General features: G+C 44.3%; 1 protein-coding gene across 1 annotated transcript; it reads left to right on the top strand.

The window, feature by feature from the left end:
• Nucleotides 1-611: 611 nt before the first annotated feature.
• Nucleotides 612-21,167, top strand: LOC141991349 (uncharacterized). Its single transcript, XM_074959646.1, has 3 exons — nt 612-1,014; nt 1,603-2,053; nt 20,867-21,167. The coding sequence occupies exons 1-3, from the start codon at nt 612-614 to the stop codon at nt 21,165-21,167; spliced, it is 1,155 nt and encodes a 384-aa protein (XP_074815747.1).
• Nucleotides 21,168-22,090: the final 923 nt, after the last annotated feature.

Genomic DNA, 22,090 nt, shown 5'->3' on the forward strand with positions numbered 1-22,090 from the left:
TTGAATACTTCTGCCTTTTCTGCATTGTTATTGGCAGTTCTACAATTTCCGTCTAGCAATAGACCAATACCACTGTTAGCCCTGGTCTACACTAGGACTTTAGGTCGAATTTAGCAGCGTTAAATCGACGTAAACCTGCACCCGTCCACACGATGAAGCCCTTTAGTTCAACTTAAAGGGGTCTTAAAATCGATTTCCGTACTCCACCCCTGACAAGTGGATTAGCGCTTAAATCGGCCTTGCCGGGTCAAATTTGGGGTACTGTGGACACAATTCAACGGTATTGGCCTCCGGGATTTATCCCAGAGTGCTCCATTGTGACCGCTCTGGACAGCACTCTCAACTCAGATGCACTGGCCAGGTAGACAGGAAAAGAACTGCGAACTTTTGAATCTCATTTCCTGTTTGGCCAGCGTGGCAAGCTGCAGGTGACCATGCAGAGCTCATCAGCAGAGGTGACCATGATGGAGTCCCAGAATCGCAAAAGAGCTCCAGCATGGACTGAACGGGAGGTATGGGATCTGATCGCTGTATGGGGAGAGGAATCCGTGCTATCAGAACTCCGTTCCAGTTTTCGAAATGCCAAAACCTTTGTCAAAATCTCCCAGGGCATGAAGGACAGAGGCCATAACAGGGATCCGAAGCAGTGCTGCATGAAACTTAAGGAGCTGAGGCAAGCCTACCAGAAAACCAGAGGGGCGAACGGCCTCTCCGGGTCAGAGCCCCAAACATGCCACTTCTATGATGAGCTGCATGCCATTTTAGGGGGTTCAGCCATCACTACCCCTGCCGTGTTGTTTGACTCCTTCAATGGAGATGGAGGCAACACGGAAGCAAGTTTTGGGGACGAAGAAGATGATGATGATGAGGAGGAGGTTGTAGATAGCTCACAGCAAGCAAGCGGAGAAACCGGTTTTCCCGACAGCCAGGAACTGTTTCTCACCCTGGAGCCAGTACCCCCCGAACCCACCCAAGGCTGCCTCCTGGATCCGGCAGGCGGAGAAGGGACCTCCGGTGCGTGTACCTTTTAAAATACTATACATGGTTTAAAAGCAAGCATGTGAAAGGATTAATTTGCCCTGGCATTCGCGGCAATCCTGGATGTACTCCCAAAGCCTTTGCAAAAGGTTTCTGGGGACGGCAGCCTTATTGCGTCCTTCATGGTAGGACACTTTACCACTCCAGGCCAGTAACACGTCCTCGGGAATCATTGTACAACAAAGCATTGCAGTGTATGTTTGCTGGCGTTCAAACAACATCAGTTCTTTATCTCTCTGTGTTATCCTCAGGAGAGTGAGATATCATTCATGGTCTCCTGGTTGAAATAGGGTGCTTTTCTTCAGGGGACATTCAGAGGTGCCCGTTCCTGCTGAGCTGTTTGCCTGTGGCTGAACAGAAATGTTCCCCGCTGTTAGCCACGGGGAGGGGGGAGGGTTGAGGGGGTAGCCACGCGGTGGGGGGAGGCAAAATGCGACCTTGTAACGAAAGCACATGTGCTATGTATGTAATGTTAACAGCAAGGTTTACCCTGAAAGACTGTAGCCACTGTTTTATAAAATGTGTCTTTTTAAATACCGCTGTCCCTTTTTTTTTCTCCACCAGCTGCATGTGTTTCAATGATCACAGGATCTTCTCCTTCCCAGAGGCGAGTGAAGATTAGAAAGAAAAAAAAACGCACTGGTGATGAAATGTTCTCTGAGCTCATGCTGTCCTCCCACACTGACAGAGCACAGACGAATGCGTGGAGGCAAATAATGTCAGAGTGCAGGAAAGCACAAAATGACCGGGAGGAGAGGTGGCGGGCTGAAGAGAGTAAGTGGCAGGCTGAAGAGAGTAAGTGGCGGGTTGAAGACAGGGCTGAAGCTCAAATGTGGCGGCAGCGTGATGAGAGGAGGCAGGATTCAATGCTGAGGCTGCTGGAGGACCAAACCAGTATGCTCCAGTGTATGGTTGAGCTGCAGCAAAGGCAGCTGGAGCACACACTGCCACTACAGCCCCTGTGTAACCAACCGCCTTCCTCCCCAAGTTCCACACCCAGACGCCCAAGAACGCGGTGGGGGGGCCACTGGCCAACCAGCCACTCCACCACAGAGGATTGCCCAAAAAACAGAAGGCTGGCATTCAATAAATTTTAAAGTTGTAAACTTTTAAAGTGCTGCGTGGCATTTTCCTTCCCTCCTCCACCACCCCTCCTGGGCTACCTTGGTAGTCATCCCCCTATTTGTGTGATGAATGAATAAAGAATGCATGAATGTGAAGCAACAATGACTTTATTGCCTCTGCAAGCAATGATTAAAGGGAGGAGGGGAGGGTGGTTAGCTTGCAGGGAAGTAGAGTGAACCAAGGGGCGGGGGGTTTCATCAAGGAGAAACAAAGACAAACTTTCACACCGTAGCCTGGCCAGTCATGAAACTGGTTTTCAAAGCTTCTCTGATGCGTACCACGCCCTCCTGTGCTCTTCTAACCGCCCTGGTGTCTGGCTGCGCGTAACCAGCAGCCAGGCGATTTGCCTCAATCTCCCACCCCGCCATAAACATCTCCCCCTTACTCTCACAGATATTGTGGAGCACACAGCAAGCAGTCATAACAGTGGGAATATTGGTTTCGCTGTGGTCTAAGCGAGTCAGTAAACTGCTCCAGCGCGCCTTGAAACGTCCAAATGCACATTCTACCACCATTCTGTAGTTGAACAGCTCCTGACTACTGTCCAGGGTGCCTGTGGGATACATATAGGCATTTCAACGTCCCCAACAGTTATTTTCTGGTCTGGGAATAAAGTCCCTTCCTGCAGCTTTTGAAACAGACCAGAGTTCCTGAAGATGCGAGCGTCATGTTCCTTTCCCGACCATCCCACGTTGATGTTGGTGAAACGTCCCTTGTGATCCACCAGGGCTTGCAGCACTATGGAAAAGTACCCCTTGCGGTTTATGTACTCGCCGGCTTGGTGCTCCGGTGCCAAGATAGGGATATGGGTTGCGTCTATGGCCCCACCACAGTTAGGGAATCCCATTGTAGCAAAGCCATCCACTATGACCTGCACATTTCCCAGAGTCACTACCCTTGATATCAGCAGATCTTTGATTGTGTGGGCTACTTGCATCACAGCAGCCCCAACAGTAGATTTGCCCACTCCAAATTGATTCCCAACTGACCGGTAGCTGTCTGGCGTTGCAAGCTTCCACAGGGCTATCGCCACTCGCTTCTCAACTGTGAGGGCTGCTCTCATCTTGGTATTCATGCGCTTCAGGGCAGGGGAAAGCAAGTCACAAAGTTCCATGAAAGTGCCCTTACGCATGCGAAAGTTTCGCAGCCACTGGGAATCGTCCCAGACCTGCAACACTATGCGGTCCCACCAGTCTGTGCTTGTTTCCCGAGCCCAGAATCGGCATTCCACAGCATGAACCTGCCCCATTAGCACCATGATGCATGCATTGGCAGGGCCCATGATTTCAGAGAAATCTGTGTCCATGTCCTGATCACTCACGTGACCGCGCTGACGTCGCCTCCTCGCCCGGTATCGCTCTGCCAGGTTCTGGTGCTGCATATACTGCTGGATAATGCGTGTGGTGTTTAATGTGCTCCTAATTGCCAAAGTGAGCTGAGCGGCCTCCATGCTTGCCTTGGTATGGCGTCCGCACAGAAAAAAGGCACGGAACGATTGTCTGCCGTTGCTCTGACGGAGGGAGGGGCGACTGGCGACATGGCTTACAGGGTTGGCTTCAGGGAGCTAAAATCAACAAAGGGGGTGGCTTTACATCAATGAGTATTTCAGGCAGGACTTCACGGAGGGTTCCAATAAGAAATGGTGCACCTAAGTTATTGTTCTTATTGGAACAAGGAGGTTAGTCTGGCCTCTGATTGATACATGGCTAGATTTACCTTGCTGCACCTTCTCTGTGAGTGACTGCAGTGTGACCTAGAGGAAGGAGTCCCCTAGATGGGGGGGCGGGAAGCAAATGAGTACAAAACAAAGCTGGTCTATTTCTTGTTTTGATCCACTCCATCTATCTTTTACATCTTTGGCTGGCAGCAGACGGTGCAGAAGGACTGCATGCCATCCACATCTCATGGCTGCCTGGCAGAAGATGATGCAATAGGACTGCTAGCAATCCGTATCGCCTGCCTGCTCACCATAAGACGGTTCAATAGGACTGACTGCAGAACTAAAGAGAATGATCTGGTCACGTCACTCCAAATTTAGTCCCTGCGCCCATGTCTGCCCAGGCGCTCCTGGCCGACGTGGCCAGGAATCCTCGGACATGATGATGACGGCTACCAGTCATACTATACCGTCTGCTGCCACAAGGCAAGGGGTTGATGTTGCTGTGTAGCAATGCAGTACCACGTCTGCCAGCACCCAGGTGACATAGGGTGACGGTTACCTGAGCGGGCTCCATGCTTGCCGTGGTATGGCGTCTGCACAGGTAACTCTGGAAAAAAGGCGCGAAACGATTGTCTGCCCTTGCTTTCACGGAGGGAAGGAGGGAACGGGGCCTGACGATATGTACCCAGAACCACCCTCGACAATGTTTTAGCCCCATCAGAGTGCTCCATTGTGACTGCTCTGGACAGCACTCTCAACTCAGATGCACGATTGTTTGCCGTTGCTCTGATGCAGGGAGGGGCGACTGAGGACACGGCTTACAGGGTTGGCTTCAGGGAGCTAAAATCAACAAAGGGGGTGGCTTTACATCAAGGAGTATTTCAGGCAGGACTTCACGGAGGGTTCCAATAAGAAATGGTGCACCTAAGTTATTGTTCTTATTGGAACAAGGAGGTTAGTCTGGCCTCTGATTGATACATGGCTAGATTTACCTCACTGCACCTTCTCTGTGAGTGACTGCAGTGTGACCTCGAGGGATGAGTCCCCTAGACGGGGGAGGGGGGGGAAGCAAATGAGTACAAAACAAATCTGGTCTATTTCTTGTTTTGATCCACTCCATCTATCTTTTACATCTTTGGCTGGCAGCAGACGGTGCAGAAGGACTGCATGCCATCCGAATCTCATGGCTGCTCGGCAGAAGATGGTGCAATACGACTGCTAGCCATCCTCATCTCTTGCCTGCCCGGCAGAAGATGGTGCAATATGATTGCTATCCATCCTCATCTCTTGCCTGCCCGGCAGAAGATGGTACAGTACGACTGCTAGCAATCCGTATCGCCTGCCTCCTCACCATAAGATGGTTCAATAGGACTGACTGCAGGACTAAAGAGAATGACCCGGTCAAGTCACTCCAAATTTAGTCCCTGCATCCATGTCTGCCCAGGCGCTCCTGGCCGACGTGGCCAGGAGGACCTCGGACATGACGATGACGGCTACCAGTCATATTGCACCATCTGCTGCCAGAAGGCAATGGGTTGCTGCTACTGTGTAGCAATGTAGTACCACGTCTGCCAGCACCCAGGTGACATAGGGTGACGGTTACCTGAGCAGGCTCCATGCTTGCCGTGGTATGGCGTCTGCACAGGTAACTCTGGAAAAAAGGTGCGAAACGATTGTCTGCCCTTGCTTTCACGGAGGGAGGGAGGGAACGGGGGCCTGACGATATGTACCCAGAACCACCCGCGACAATGTTTTAGCCCCATCAGGCATTGGGATCTCAACCCAGAATTCCAATGGGCAGTGGAGACTGTGGGAACTGTGGGATAGCTACCCACAGTGCAACACTCCGGAAGTCGACACTTGCCTCGGTACTGTGGAAGCACTCCGCTGAGTTAATGCACTTAATGCACTTAGAGCATTTTCTGTGGGGACACACACACTCGAATATATAAAACCGATTTCTAAAAAACCGACTTCTATAAATTCGACCTTATTCCGTCGTGTAGACATACCCTTAGGACTTTTGTTCCTAAAATACATAAGAATCTCTTTCTTATTGTCCTTAACTCTATTGGCTATAGATATCTTCTTGTGTTCTTTTGCTTCCACTATCTGTTTTCTACAATTCCTAGCATTTGATTTGTATTCCTTAATATTACGTTCCCCTTTCCCTTCCAGTTGTTGTACACTGTTCTTTTATTTTTATAGCTGCCTTCACTTTCCCTGTAAACTACCTCCCCTCTTAGCTAAGCCTTTAATGATATAAAACATTCAGAAAAGGGGGGTCTGACTTCCCATTCCCTAAAAGTAAAGGTGTTTCAAGGGGAGAGTGTTAGGAGAGTCTTTCCTTGTTAAAAAATGTTTTGATGCAAAATACAGTCTTTGAATGCACTATCGGGAGAGCAATGAGCATGCATTTTTATTTGTTTAATGGAATTCCCCATTTCATAAATCAAAATGATTAATCATGAGCTAAAATGCCAAAAATATGATTCACAGCAGCACATCAACCCGTAATGGTTATGAGTTAAGTAAATACTCCAGTTTTTTGCTTCCTTTGTGAGACAAGCAAACAAACGTTGGAAGGTGGGAAAAAAAAGACAACAAAAGCAATAAACAAACAGAATCTGGGTTACACCTTTTATCACTTGTAAACAAGTGTAAACACTTGCAAACTTGTAAAAAAGGAAATCCTTCCATTCTTAACTCCTTATATTAGTAGATACTGGATTTTTCAACCATTACCCTAACCACATACTATCATTCATAACATAGCTTTGAGGGAAGTAAATAAGTCAATAAATGCTCTCAGTCTCTTAAAAAAGGACTGTGATTATCCTCTGGCTGCCATTATTCGTTTAGCAATATTTATACCACTGACTGCAGCTGCAAATCTTTTGTTTGTGGAATAGACCTAGTCCAGTATCTCATAGTACATATGCTGGCAGGTAATATTGTTGCACTGTTGAGCTTTCTAATCAAAAGGAAGCAAACTTTCTATCATCCTTTTCTTGTATCTCCTAGTTAGGAGACCAGCATAAGAGGAAGAGTGGGAGATTTTAAGGCAGGACGTCACAGCTCTCTTCTTAAGTTTTGTAAGAATTAAAACAGATGATGGGAGAAAAATACATAAGCTCAGTGTGACAAAGGAATATAGAAAAGAGTTCATGCCTAACTGGAAACAATCATTTACCAGTGACAGTTAAAATGGTTAATTGTACAAAGACACTATCGGTGCAAGAAAGAATAGATTGCTCCTCTCACCCTTCAATTACCTTAGAGCCCTTCAGGCTGACTAATTCCACTGAAGTCAATGGTGTTGCTTGTGGAGTAAGATGCTACTCAGCGTGAGTTAAGGGATCAGAATCTGGCCCTCCAAATGCCTTCAGCTAGCACACATTTCTGCAGCCTTCTCTCTAATTCCCTATGAACTAGATTGTGGACTAGTTACTCACATGAATAGACTAGACTCATTGAAGGCACTGGGATTGCCTGTGCAAGTAACTGCTCCCCAGTGGAAGAAAGGGGTTTACAATTTAGTCCTAGGAGTTTATTATTATCTGTATTATAAAAAAGTGTCTAGAGGCCCCCATTGAGCGTGGGGCACTGTTGTGCTAGGAACTATACACATAAAGTAAGAGAATGTTCCTGTCTTGGGAAGCTTAAAATCTAAATAGATAAATCAGACAGAGGGCGGTAAAAAAGGAATATCATCCCATCCTTACCAGGGCCGGCTCTAGGTTTTTCGCCACCCCAAGCAAAAAAATTTTTGGCTGCCCCCCACCCCAGCCCTTGGCTCCCCGCTACCCCCGTGCTGCCCCAGCCCTGGGCTCTCCCCCCCACCCGCACCCCCTGCCGCCCCAGCTCTGGGTCCCCCCCAGACTCCTCCCGCTCCCCCCTCGCCTTCAGCCGGTCCGGCACTGGCAGGGTCCGGGTAAGCAGCTGGGCTCCCGGGGCACGCCTCAGCCCAGGTCCCTCCAGCTGGGGTTCCCACCTCCAGGACCGGCTGGGAATCGAGAGGCCAGAGCCGGGGGGGGGACCGCCCCGGCAGGGGGCTGAGGAGCCGGGGCAGGGCAGCCCCAGAGGGAGCAGCTGGTGGGGAGTGGAGCCCCGGAGAGCAGGACGCGGGCCCCACACGGCAGCGCCCCGAGCACCAGTCCCCTCTATGGACCCACTGCTGCTGCTGCTCCTGGCCTTCCTGCCACAGCCCCTGGGCGGCTCGGGCCACTTCGCCTAGCCCCGGCTTGTGGGCAGCTGCGTGTGCTCCACGGGGCGGCCCCCAGCCTGAGCGTCCCGCGCTCCACGTGTCGGAGCCCGCTGGATGGCTTGGCCATGGCCGGCCCCAGGGCGCCCCCGTGCTGCTGCTGCTGGACCCCAGTCCTGGAGCCAGCATTGGCCACCCGCTGCGGCTCTTCTACCTGGACTTCGGCGTCAGCTTGGGGGCTGGGACAGCATCTGCCTAGGTGAACGCCCGCAGGGCTGGTCCCCAAGCCAAAAAAAAAAAAAAGGCCCGAATGCCGCCCCTGCAAATGTGCTGCCCCAAGCACCTGCTTGCTTTGCTGGTACCTAGAGCTGGCCCTGATCCTTACAGATGGGGACCATACAGAGGAGTACCGAGAGATTAAAGTGACTTGGCCAAGGCCATGCAAGAAGCCCTTAGCAGAGCTGGGATTTGAATTCAAATCTTCTTAGTGCCTTATCCATAAATCCATCCTTCTTCAGATTGCTGTTTGACAGAATTCTAAGCTTCTTTTGATGGGAGCAGGAGCAGACCCATGTTGATCATGCTCCATAATTTACAAACACTCACATATTAGTGGAGGCTCATCACAGGTAGATCAAATGGAGTGCCATTAAGTTTAACATTCCTGAAGACTCTCTGGTAGCACAGGTGAAATGAGTTCCTTGTGAAAAAACAGTAAAAGGAGGTGCATGATCGCTATGTATCTCTCCTTGAAAAATTCAGCTCATCTTTTGGCATAACAGTAAAAGCTAAAGACTACAAGAAAATGCGTATATTGGCCCATGGAAGCATACACATGTATTTGAGCCCACAAATCTGGTGACTGTGCAGGCTGATGTGTATTTGAAGACATGGGCCTCAACCTCTGCTTTACAAAAATGTGACCCTGGGTGAAGTATTATCAACAAGTATTGCTGCCCTCAGGTTCAGCTCCCCAATTAATAGGTCTATGTCTTCAATAATGGACTTTACCTTTACTTGTGTCTTGAAATGAAGAATGTTTGTTTAAAAACAGAGGTCTCTTCTTCCGCACTATTTTCCTCCTTTCCCCCTAAAAATGATAAGGATTGTTTGATTTTTGGGTTTGTGTTCTATTCATATTCAGCCACATTCTCACCTGGTGACATTTGGTGCAGTTCCTTTAAATTCAATGGCTCTACAGCAAAATAGAGCAGCTGAAGATCTGGGCTTTTATCTACTCACTTTGGACAGAGTTTTATCCCCAGATACACTTGTGTACCGCCTTGGGCAGAATTTGGCTGTTTATTTTTAATATTTGAAATTAAGGTTACTAAATACTAGAGATATATTGGAATCTAGATCAAAGACCCCAAAGCTTCCAAATGTTGAGCTTTTGGAATCTGGAAATCACATCTGAATTTCACTGCTAGTTCCTAGCCTCTAGTATAGGGTGAGCCAAAATCATGCTTTCAAGCTCCCCAAATATGGGAACCAGTTCTGAATTTTGAGGCTCAAGCTCATCTTTACTAAGCCTGTTGCAGTTGTCTCATGAATTTTAAACACACCTGTGAGTTCCGATCCTGCAAAGATCCTATTTTTGCCATAAAGCTAGTATTTCACAAAGCTTAAAGCATATTTGGCAGGGACTAGGATATGGCATTCATTGTTATTCTAATGAGATAATGTGTGAGAGAAAGCATGTACATTCAAGACAGCAACATCAGACAGCTTGCCATTTGTAGCTGATGAAGCTAATCAGTGATATGGGATTGTGTACGAGACCTGCTGAAAGGGTGAGGATTGTACTGAAACAATTGAAAATGATATTAAAGTGAGATGTATAGTAATACACTTGATGGAATTTAATTATTTATTAACTGCAGTACTGTTAGAGAAGGCAGTGTAGCTAAGCAGTTGTTAACATAAATCCCTTGGACATTAAGGATGTGATTTTCAGTACCCAGACAGATGCTTAAATTCTTGACGTGCATTTACATGGGTAGATATGTGTTTCTCTGGTCATGTGTGTGCAAATCAGGGATTTGCTTGTGCATATCTGTTTTGCTTATGTGTTTCTCTGTGTGTAAATACACACTGATCTGGGTGCTGAAAAACAGGTCACAATTATAGTGAAACCCAAAAGTCTTCATTGGTTTCACTGATCAGCACACTTTAAGGATTCAAAGGAAGCGAGTGCCCATGGTCTCCTTGTTGAGTTTCAGGATGGCAAAGTGGAATATTGCTTCTGAAGGAAGAAGAGAACAAGATGCTAAAAAGGGAAAGGAAATGGAAAGATGGGAACAGTAAATGGGGAAGAGAATGAGGCAAGTTTCTTCTCTTACCATCCACGTTGATACATAATCATCATCACCCTAGTATCTAAGCATTTCCCCAGTATTTAGCCTCACAACCCCCTTCTGAAGTAGAGAAATATTATCCCCATTTCACAGATGGGGAACTGAGGCACAAACTGATTAAATGACTTTCCCAAGCTCTCCTGAGCTCCAGTCTATAGCACCTTAACCACAAAACCATTCTTTCTAGCACCACATATCATGTCTCAGGTTCCCACTTGGGTTCTCCCATAGGTGTGGATTTTATTTTCACCAGAAGAAGATAACTTTTTAGTAGATCTTTTTATTAATGTCTGATGGCCATACAAATGAACATACAGTATAACTCTCAGACAGTCAAAGTACAAGTCACTTGAACAAATGCAGATAAATGTACAGATACAGCCTATACAAATAGAATCCAATTGGTTTCAGTAACTCCAAAGTTACAAAATGTAACTGACAAGACAATTAGGCCTAATGGCTGGTTTTTATTACTTTGAATGATGTCTATTAGGAATCTAATTTTGTTCAAATGCATTATTTTAAATGAAGCCCACTTGGTTCAGGCATATATTAGTTTGAGAAGTATAATTTTGAACAGTGTAGTGTATAGTACCACAACATGCCAATACCCTTATTCTTAACCAGTCAAAGCTCTCGTTGACTTCAGTGGGTGTGTAGACAGGTAGATCTCCTGCCATGTTTAAATATACGTTCACTACAAATTCCAGACTCAGCCTCTTCCTTGGCAAAAACAGCAAGGAGTCCTTGTGGCACCTTAGAGACTAACACTTTTATTTGGGCATAAACTTTCTGATGAAGTGGGTTTTAGCCCATGAAAGCTTATGGCCAAATAAATGTGTTAGTCTCTAAGGTGCCACAAGGACTCCTGTTGTTTTTGCTGACACCGACTAACATGGCTACCACTTTGAAACCTCTTCCTTGGGTTTGGCCTTACTGGCAACAATTGACAGAATGTAAACCTCAGCTCTAGGCTTGGCTGTCCCGAAGATATCCTTTCAGGATCCCTCTATCTCTGCCCCCAGTTTCAATCTGCCAGCCACTCCTTATACTCCTAGATTGGACCTAATCTGACCTAATTTGATGGGTCTGATGTAACCTCAGAGCAACTCTGTGAACATAGTTCTGCAGCTCGGGGTGGGGTTGAGGAACCTAACAAGAGGATGACTCTGCAGAAGAGCGCTAGCATGTGCTGTTCTATCACAGAGAGATTTGATGGATTTAAAGACCACACGGTTTGGCCCAAGGATTTTACAGTCTTCCTTGATCAACATATGTATCTGCAAGCTGCCTTTCCTCATCTTTCTCAGCCTTTAAGGTAACTGATAAATGGCACATCCTAGTGATATAAGTAAATTGCCACACTGAAAGACTGCATTATGTGTCCTCCCCTCCACTTAACTTCTTACAGAATTTTATTTGGAATCCAGATGAGGTTGGCTCCTTTCCATTGTTGAAAGCAGAGATTGCCTCTAGTATTTCTTCTTCCTGTGGGAATTCAAGTTTATTTATTTGAGGTTTCTCTTTTTTCCTTGTATGTGTTATGTTTCTGAACAGAAATCCTCATAAAATGATGTGAAGGGCCTCTTTAGGATGCTATTTGCTCTTCACTCGTCATTTACTATTCTTGTTTATGGATGAAATTTTGCTACTTCAATAAACAAGAGTTTGATTTTGGATTCTTGGTTTCACTAATGGAAGCCCTTTTACACTGTGAAATCTTGAGCACATTGTGGGTGCTTCTAGAAAGAATAATGATAGCTAAAAGGTGTTGTAATCATGAGCAGAATCTGGCTCATTTTCATTAACAGCCAGATTCTGCTAGTCTTCATGTTGAGTACCTTGCTCTGCAAGGAGACACATGGTAATCAGTGTCAATTAGGGTATTGAAATCAGGCCCTTTAGGTGCAGAGAATTTGTACAGAATAACATAAAACGTTGAAAACATGGTGATCTATCTGGAACCGAAAGAAAAATAGATCCTGAAGGACTTTTAATAAAAACACAACTGTCCCTTCACTCCACATCTATTTTCCCTTGTCTTTCAAGCACTAATATTCTCCAAAGATAGAGGATGATATCCTGACCCTACTGAAGTCAATGGCAAAACTCCTATTGATTTCATTGGAGCCAGGATTTCACCCAGAGACTCTAACTTGATCTCCCCTCTCCTAGCCCCCAATACAATATTCTGCCCAAGAAACTTCACCTTACCCCATCAAAGCCTGTTGTTGTGATCTTTGATGATCAGGCTTATGTAGCCTGATTCCCAGCATGACTCCATGAAACAAGTAATTTTGACCAAATATCCAGTGAAACCGAGAACTCACCTGACTCCAGATCAAGCCAGTTTACCGTCACCTCACTCTGCTCCCACTGCATTTCACTCAAAGCCCCAGCAGCCTTTGGATCATCTCCTTGCTGCACTTTCCTTCCATTTCCTTCCCACTCTCAAACCCTTTTTCTTCAGTTCCCAGTAAGTCCTGGTAACACAGTCTTCAGCTGAAACTTCTTTTCTGCCCTCTGTAATATCCCAACCCTTGACCACCCTCACTATTGCTGCTTTAATGTCCCAGTAGCAAAGATTTTGATCCCGAGAGAGGCTTAACATTTAGAGCTCTCAAGATTTAGCTCAAAGTCCTTTTCCTCTTGTACTGCATTTTATCTCCTAGACCCAGGGCCAGATTAACTCTCCTCTGGGCCCGGGGCTATTAAATTTTGTAGGGCCCCTGTCCGTGGGGATATGGGCTCTGGGAGGGAGTTTGGGCGTTGGAGGGAGTGCAGGCTCTAGACTGGGGGAGGGGAAAGGGGTGTAGGAGGGGGGCAGGGGGTCAGCCCTTACCACGGGCGGCTCCTGAAAGCAACCAGCACACCCCTCTGGCAGCGGCTCTTAGGAGGGGGGAGGCAGGGGGTCTCCACGGTGCACCGCTGCCCACAGGCACCACCCCCACAGCTCCCATTGGCCGCAGTTCCCAGCCATTGGGAGCTGTGGAGTTGGCACTCGGGGCGGGGGCAGTGCACAGAGACACCCCGCATCCCAGGGGCCGCAGGGACATGCCGGCTGCTTCTGGGACGGCCGCGGAGCGAGGGTGGGCAGGAAGCCGCCCTAGCCCCACTTTGCTGCCGGTGGCAGCTGTGGCCCCCGAGCCCTTTTAAATCACCCGGGTCCCTGGGGAATTGTCCCCTTTGCCCCCCCATCAGTGGGCCTGTTGCAGGACCCCCCTTAGCCTGAGGCCCTGGGCTGCAGCCCCTAAAGCCCCATGTTAATCTGGCTCTACCCAGACCCCAAAAGTAATAGGAGATTCTCAGGGGGACTACTGATAGCAAATTCCCATGCCCTTGCCAAAGTGATCTTTTGACACATTGTGAGGGCCTGTTTCCTTCTGGGAACAAACTCTTCACTGTGGAAATATTTGGGCAGAGGAAGCATTGGAGCAGCTAAGAGCACTTTCCACATGTGTACACATTGCAAATTCATGTGAGCATGCTGCCTTTAAATGTGAGTGATTATATGCTAATACTGTCAGCTCCTCGTTAGCTTGTTCATGTTCTTTATTTCACTTTGCTAATGCACTCTATTTATAACCATGGATATATGATATTTTTTGTCATGCTTCAAGAATCCTCTATCTAGTCTGCATGTGCTTACTATTTTTCTTCCCTTCTAGAGAGAAGCAGCAGTTAGAGCTTGAGATGAGTTGAAACCATTAGCAGGAGATGGTTTTTGCACTTGCACTATGTCAGTTTACACCAGCAGAGGAGCTGGCCCTTGGAGTTGAGGTTCAGCTGTGCTACTTATCTAAGTCTATGTGCAAGATTTGTCTGAGGATCTTGTGAGACCAAGGTTTCTTGCCTGGTTCCTGATAGTTCCTGCTTCACGTTAGGCTGGAAATGCCACAGGAGGAGATATTCTTGTGGCACTGTTTTCACTTCGACCTGAACTTAGGAGAGCACAGGATATATGGAAATGAAAAGTAATGGAGGCAGTTAATGGAGAATTCAGAATCTTCTACGTGGTTTGGTTAACTGTCAGTTCGAGAAATGGCCAAATAGTTGAGGGGAGGAAGAGGGAGTTCTTATTTTTGCTGACTGGTTCATCCATCCCTACATGTGTCCGTAACTCTGAAAGCCCTGCTTCTCTGTTCTATGTACAACTGCCAGTATTCATATTTACACTGTTGTGTGTTTGAAGAATTACACAGACTACTCATTACTGTAGGCATTCCCACATGTAATGCTCTCTTATGCTAAGAGACACGACATAACAGAACCCTAACAAACCTTGTTAATTATTGTTGTGTTTTTAAATGAATTTTACCACCTTTTGACCAGGGACAACAGGCTTTAGCAGAAGGGCTGACTAATTTAGCTTGATAGGACTTTACAAATTTGCACCATCTTAGATGAAAATTTGCTGGTTTTTTTTAAATAATGTGAATGAGCTTTGTAATATATAAATGCAAAAAGGATAATAAAACATAAGCTAAAAACTAACCATGTATATAAACAAGTGTAATTAGTTCATGTTCAGAAAATGGTGCTTACGATAGGGGCCACTTCCTCATTGATGTACATGCAGATGTACATTTGGGCCTATTAAGTTTTAATGATGTATTAACCATAATTAAAAACACATACTTTGGAATGTGTAATACAGTTCACCATCACAAACCAGGCTCATACAATGTGAAGGGTCTGGTTTTACTGTCTGTGAACATCCCTGTTTTATGGGTTAAGATTCAAGGCCAAATCTTGCTTTCTCACCTACACTAATATAAAGCTCAGTTATTCCAATGGAATTTACTCACTGGCGTAGAGATGAGCACATTTTGGTCCCCACTGTTGGTTATGTGTTTCATGGCATTGTCCCTAGGTAGTGCAGAAAACACTAGGATGGTTGTGATTTAGCCACTTTGTCAAGACCTGTATAACACTTACTGTATATAAACTGGGCAGGTAAAGAACAGAATATGAACTTTAATTGTAATATAATAAATAATAATACCTAGCTTTTATATAGCGCTTTTCTTCTGTACAACTCAAAGCATTTTACAGCAGTGGGAGTATCAGACCCATTTTAAGATGGGGCAACTGAGGCAAGAGAGATGAAGTGATTTGCCTGAGGTCACTAGCAAGCCAATGACAGGGTCTGGAACAGAATCCAGGTCTTTTGAATTCCTCTCTAGGGCTCTCACTGCAAAGCTACATTGTAATATTATTGCTTTTATGGATGTGACTCTTAAAAAACTTCAAAGAATGCATTTTTCACTCAGAATGGGCTCATCCATATGGATCAGGAGTAATGCCACTGAAATCAATAGCATTTACTACATTCGCATAAAACTAGGGTTGTCAAGCGATTAAAAAAATTAATCACGATTAATCACACAATTAATCACACTGTTAAACAATAGAATACCATTTATTTAAATATTTTTGAATGTTTTATACATTTTCAAATACATTGATTTCAGTTACAACAGAGAATACAAAATGTACAGTGCTCAACTTATATTTTTATTACAAATATTTGCATTGTAAAAAACAAAATAAATATTATTTTTCAATTCACCTAGTACAAGTACTGTAGTGCAATCTCTTTATCATGAAAGTTGAACTTACAAACGTAGAGATTATGTACAAAAAATAACTGCATTCAAAAACAAAACAATGTAAAACTTTAGAGCCTACAAGTCCACTCAGTCCTACTTCTTGTTTAGCCAATCGCTCAGACAAACAAGTTTGTTTACATGTGCAGGAGATCATGCTGCCTGCTTCTTGTTTACAATGTCACCTGAAAGTGAGAACAGGCATTTGCAGGGCACTATTGTAGCCGGTGTCGCAAAATATTTACATGCCAGATGCGCTAAAGATGCATATGTCCCTTGATGCTTCAACCACCATTCAGAAGACATGCATCCATGCTGATGACGGGTTCTGCTTGATAACGATTCAAAGCAGTGCGGATGGACACATGTTCATTTTCATCATCTGAGTCAGATGCCACCGGCAGAAGGTAGATTTTCTTTTTTGGTGGTTCAGGTTCTATAGTTTCCACATCAGAGGTGTTGCTCTTTTAAGACTTTTGAAAGCATGCTCCACACCTTGCCCCTCTCAGATTTTGGAAGGCACTTCAGATTCTTAAACCTTGGGTTGAGTGCTGTAGCTATCTTTAGAAATCTCACATTGGTACCTTCTTTGCGTTTTGTCAAATCTGCAGTGAAAGTGTTCTTAAAACAAACACTATGTGCTGGATCATCATCCGAGACTGTTATAACATGAAATATATGGCAGAATGTGGGTAAAACAGAGCAGGAGTTATACTATTCTCTCTGAAGGAGTTCAGTCACTAATTTAATTAGCACATTATATTTTAATGAGAATCATCAGCATGGAAACATTTCCTCTGGAATGGTGGCCGAAGCACGAAGGACATATGAATGTTTAGCATATCTAGCACGTGAATACCATGCAATGCCGGCTACAAAAGTGTTACGCAACCGTCTGTTCTCACTTTCAGGTGACATTGTAAATAAGAAGCGGGCAGCATTATCTCCCATAAATATAAACAAAGTTGTTTCTCTTAGCATGGCTCAATAAGAAATAGGACTGAGTGGACTTATAGGCGCTAAAGTTTTACACTGTTTTGTTTTTGAGTGCAGTTATGTAACAAAAAATGTGTAAGTTGCACTTTCACGATAAAGAGATTGCACTACAGTACTTGTATGATGTGAATTGAAAAATACTGTTTCTTTTGTTTATCATTTTTATGGTGCCAGTATTTGTAATAAAAATAATAATATAAAGTGAGCACTGTACACTTCGTAGTCTGTGTTGTAATTGAAATTAATATATTTAAAAATGTAGAAAAACAGCCAAAAATATTTTTAAAAATTTTGAGTTAATCGCATGAGTTAACTGCGATTAATCGACAGCCCTACATAAAACCAATGTTATCAAAAAGAGAATCAGGCCCATTAATTTTGGGTCTGATCCTCAGAAGGGACAAGCAGCATGTTGGAGGCTTTAAAAGGTCACATCCAGTTTTTGTTCTTTACCTCTGTACAATCTATTTTTATAATCAGCAGAAAAGGATAAAAATATGAGATCTGGCATTTTTCTTTGGTGCGTTCATAGTGTTGCTGTTGCAGGAGGGCAGCAAATTGTGACTGTTGGCCACATGGTGATCAAGAAAGACAACCTATTTGTTTCCACCACAGCCACATTTGATTTTTGAATACAAACCCATTCCTATGGTAATTCTAACCACATGCTAGTTTGCGTTCTTCGAAGAGGAGTTTCTGTGAACCTCCTTTGAAATACCCAAACCAAAGCAAGAGTCATGCCTGTAAGAAAATATTTCTCCCTTTGAACTGGAGCCTTAGCTTTGCTAACAGCCATTTCCTGCTGCCTTGAATTTTGGTTTATGGGTAAAGCATAAATTTCACAGACTCTCACTTCTGCCTTGAAAATATAATTTAAGAAATATATTCTCCCCTCAATGAAACATGGTTTTCCCTCTGCTAATGTGAGGAGAGGGAGCAAAACCCAATAGAAACCAATGTAAGGGTGATGAAAGGAGGGGCAGTAGCTCTGTGCCATGCTCCCGCTTCTGCTGCTCCCCCAGAAGTTTCACCAGAACAATGTAGGTTACATGGCGGTGGCAAGAGATGGCCACACTGCATGGCATTGTCCTCAGCAAACCCACAGAGGCTTCCTTACTGAAGAAGTATCCCTAAAAGCTGTGAAATGTCCCCCAAGGAATTGCATTTTTGGGCAGCCACTGGCTGGGAGCTCAAAGCAACGGAGGGAAGGAAGAAGGGGTATCCGATGAGCAGTGCCGTCTGTCCCTGCTGATGTCCTAACATCAGAGTTTCATGTCTGAGAAGCATATATGAAGCAGAGAGGACATGATTATACCCTGTGCTGGGTGCTGCTACTTATCACTGCTTCTGAAAGTCTCACCTGACCTACACAGCCCAGGATCCCCACATAAAGATCTTGCATCAGTTCACCGTTTTTCTGGCTCCCCATCTTGACAGCCAACTCACAAAGAAAAATAAACAGGCTTTCGGCTTCCTTAGGACTTCACCCCATCTTTCCTCCTATCTATCTTGGTACCTGTCTTGTGTCTCCACCCCCCCTCCCCACCCAATGTACATATGCATCATGGGACAGTGTGCAATTACAAGATTACATACTATTTCTTAAATACTACTGTTTACAGTATCTATCCCATGTCAGTCCACTCAGCAGTGCTGAACATCAGGGCTCAGATGACATGATGTAGATAGATAGTCATATAGGCTTGGGAGATTTTTAAAAACATAATTTTGATGTTTACTTTTAAGCATTGTTTTCAAATTTTTATTGATTTTAAATTTTCATAGTTGTGGGAAATTATGGTGAGGTTAGACAATGGAGGGATTAGACAATAATTGTTTAATGATTGTAGATGTTGAGATTCAAAAGTTAAGACTGTAGAACTGTTTAAACACAAATTATTAACATACTGTATCAGAATATACACGGTAAATATCCTTAAATCAAATTCTAAATTCTCAAGGAGCATTTTTCTGATTTTGCCTATCTGTAAATTTTGATTATTATTGATGGAAATATTTTTCATTGGTTTGTGTATGTACAGTGAAATAGACATTTACCGATAAAAATCTAATCCTTCCAATTCCAGCCATTTAGGCACAGAGGAACACTAAGTACTCTAGGGTAGAATGTAAAAGGACTGGAGGTTACAATATTCACAAAAATCCTAACTATAAATGTTTTATATTTTTAGTGGTTACAATAAAACACAGTATTAACCCACTGGATGTTACTTGCTAGAATAAACATAAGGGAAATACTTTTAATATCTCATCCAGACAGTGTTTTCTAACATCTTCTTTTGCTTCTCCATGGCATGCATGTATGTGAAAAGGGAACTTCAAAAAATCTAATTTGAATTATTTTGTTATGATCTGTTAAGTAACCTAAAAAATGTACATAATTTTCTTTACAAAGGTAGAGTGCTATTAGCTTCTCTATTTCACATTTCAGTCACTACTAAGCCTCCCTCTCACTCTTCAGATATTGTTTTGATTTGTTCGGTTTTGAAACTAGAGAATTAAAAGAAAAGATTGAGCTTGCTATCTAACATATGTCATGAATGGTTTAAGAAGACCAGATTGACAAAGGAACTAAGGAAGCATGCAGTACCAAAGCCCTTTGATATGATACTGTTTATAATTATATAGAACGACATTAGATATACTGCATTTGACTTGCGTGGTATTCTACAATTATCTATCAGCTGAAAAATGAAAGGGAAAAGCAAATGCCTTTTGAACATTGATTTCACAGAAGGATGTTTTAACACCTACATAAACCATATTATTATGTGGGCTTTTAGGTTAGAAAAGCTAAAGAGAAACCAGAACGCGTTTTACAAATATACTGTTTTAAAAATAATTTCCCCCCAAAGACCAGAGTTGTCTGATTCAAAAAGACTTTTTCCATACATAATAAAGGCCAGATCCTGCAAACTCCTTAATCATCTGAGTAGACTGTACTCTGTCAAAAAAGCCTGTTGATTTTAATGGAGCTACTTGGGTGAGCAAAGATTACTCAGGTGAGTAACATTTTGCAGGATCTGGTCCTTATAGACAATATGATCAACTAACAACAGATAAAAAATGGAAAATGGGAGTTGGCTGGGAAATAGATAGTACAGTCCAGATGATACAAACCTTTACTCATGAGAGTAAATCCTTATGCAAATAGCCCCACTGATCAATTGACAAAGGACTGCTGCCAAAGCAAATTTATCACCATTGTAAGACTCCTCCATGACCAGATGACTGCCTCCATCCTGGGCAGTGGCTCTACCGCTGAGCCCTTTGTCATCCCAACTGGCGTAAAACAAGGCTGTGTACTGGCACCCACCCTTTTCTCTATTTTCTTAGCAGCTATGAAAACATTAACCCAAGACTGTCTACCACAGGGCTTTGGCATCCAATATTGGACTGACAGCAACCTCTTCAACAACCTTTCTCGTCTCCGTGCCAGAACTAAAGTAATATCGGCAACAATAACCGAACTCCAGTACGCAGATGATTGTGCTGTAGTTGCACACTCAAAGGAGGATCTACAAACAGCCCTTAATTGCTTCTCTGAAGCTTACAAAAGCCTACGGCTAACTCTGAACTTCAGCAGAACAAAAGTTCTCCACCAGCCAGTCCCCATTCAATCATCAGACCTGGCAAGGAAGATCTACATGGACAAAGAAGACCTGGAAAATGTAGAATATTTTGCTTATCTTGGCAGCTATCTCTCACAGAGGGCAGACACAGACATTGAGATTCAGCACAGAATTCACTGTGCCAGCCTTGCCTTTGGCAGACTGTCTTGCTGGGTGTTCAACAATCACAACACATACTAACTTTTAGTTTATAAAGCAGCAGTAATCCCAATTCTCCTCTACAGCTGTGAGACTTGGGTGACCTATAGAAAACACCTGAAAAACCTGGAACGCCAGCACCAGCATGTTCTTCGGAAGACCCTCAATATAAAGTGGGAGGATCATCACACTAATGTCAGTGTCCTCAGAGAGACCCACATCTTCAGTGTTGAGGCTCTGATTATCCAGCACCAGCAGAGCTGGAGCGAGCACTGTGTGCGCATACCTGATGTACACTTACCAAAACAACTGCTGTACGCCCAGCTCACCAAAGGAGAAAGGAAGTGGGAGGCCAAAAGAAACGCTTTAAAGACACCCCCAAGGTAAACATCAAGACATGTGGCATTGACACCACACACTGGGAGACAGCAGCCCAGGATAGGGGTAACTGGCAAAGACTTGTCAGAGAAAGAACGTCTACTTTTGAGGAAAATCGCCTTGCCTTGGTCGCAGAAAAATGCCAGAAAAGAAAGACAACAGTAACGCAGCAATCACGGCCTAACCCTGTCTTCCAATACCACCTGCAATGTCTGCCAATGAGCCTGTGGCTCAAGGATTGGACTCCTCAATCACCAAAGGACACATGAAAAATAAAACCTCTGAAAGGGATCATCCTTGACCTTGAGGGATCGCCAATGATTTTGCACAAGCAAGAAGAGTTTTCAGGACTGGGCCCTAATCTCTCTCGATCCTCAAAACTATTAAATTAATTGATGAGTTGTTATTATCAGAGTGGCATGTTCTCACCCTTGATTTCAGAGGCTTATAATTCACCAGTAAAAAAAACAAAACAAAAAACTGTCATAGGCTGGGACTTGGTAGAGAACATCTCAGTCTGGGTACAATTTATATACGTAAATAGTTAAAGAAATCTGTGCAGCCAGCTAATTGATGAGCTGGGTAAATGTCAATGCTAAAATTAAATGGAAATTCATTCATGCTGGGGTGTTCTTTTTGGACATTATTTGAACAGGGATTTCTGCAAGAAAAATGCAAGGGATTTCTAGGGTTTTGGAGGAGACCTATAATTCAGCAGAGAAACATGAGACTGATCCAAAGCCCACTGCAATCAGTGAGAGACTTTCCATAGTCTTTAATGGGCTTTGGATCAGGCCTCATAAAAGCAGCATGAACTCAGTGAAGGAAATCATGTCTGAGAAAGCCCCTCTTGAGATCAGAGCTCATCACCATGTTTGTACTGTCCAATTGCTGGAGAAGCACAGCACCCCATCCCTATTTTCTTGGAATTG

This window comes from Natator depressus, chromosome 7 (genome assembly GCF_965152275.1).
Source record: "Natator depressus isolate rNatDep1 chromosome 7, rNatDep2.hap1, whole genome shotgun sequence".
Lineage (NCBI taxonomy): Eukaryota > Metazoa > Chordata > Testudines > Cheloniidae > Natator > Natator depressus.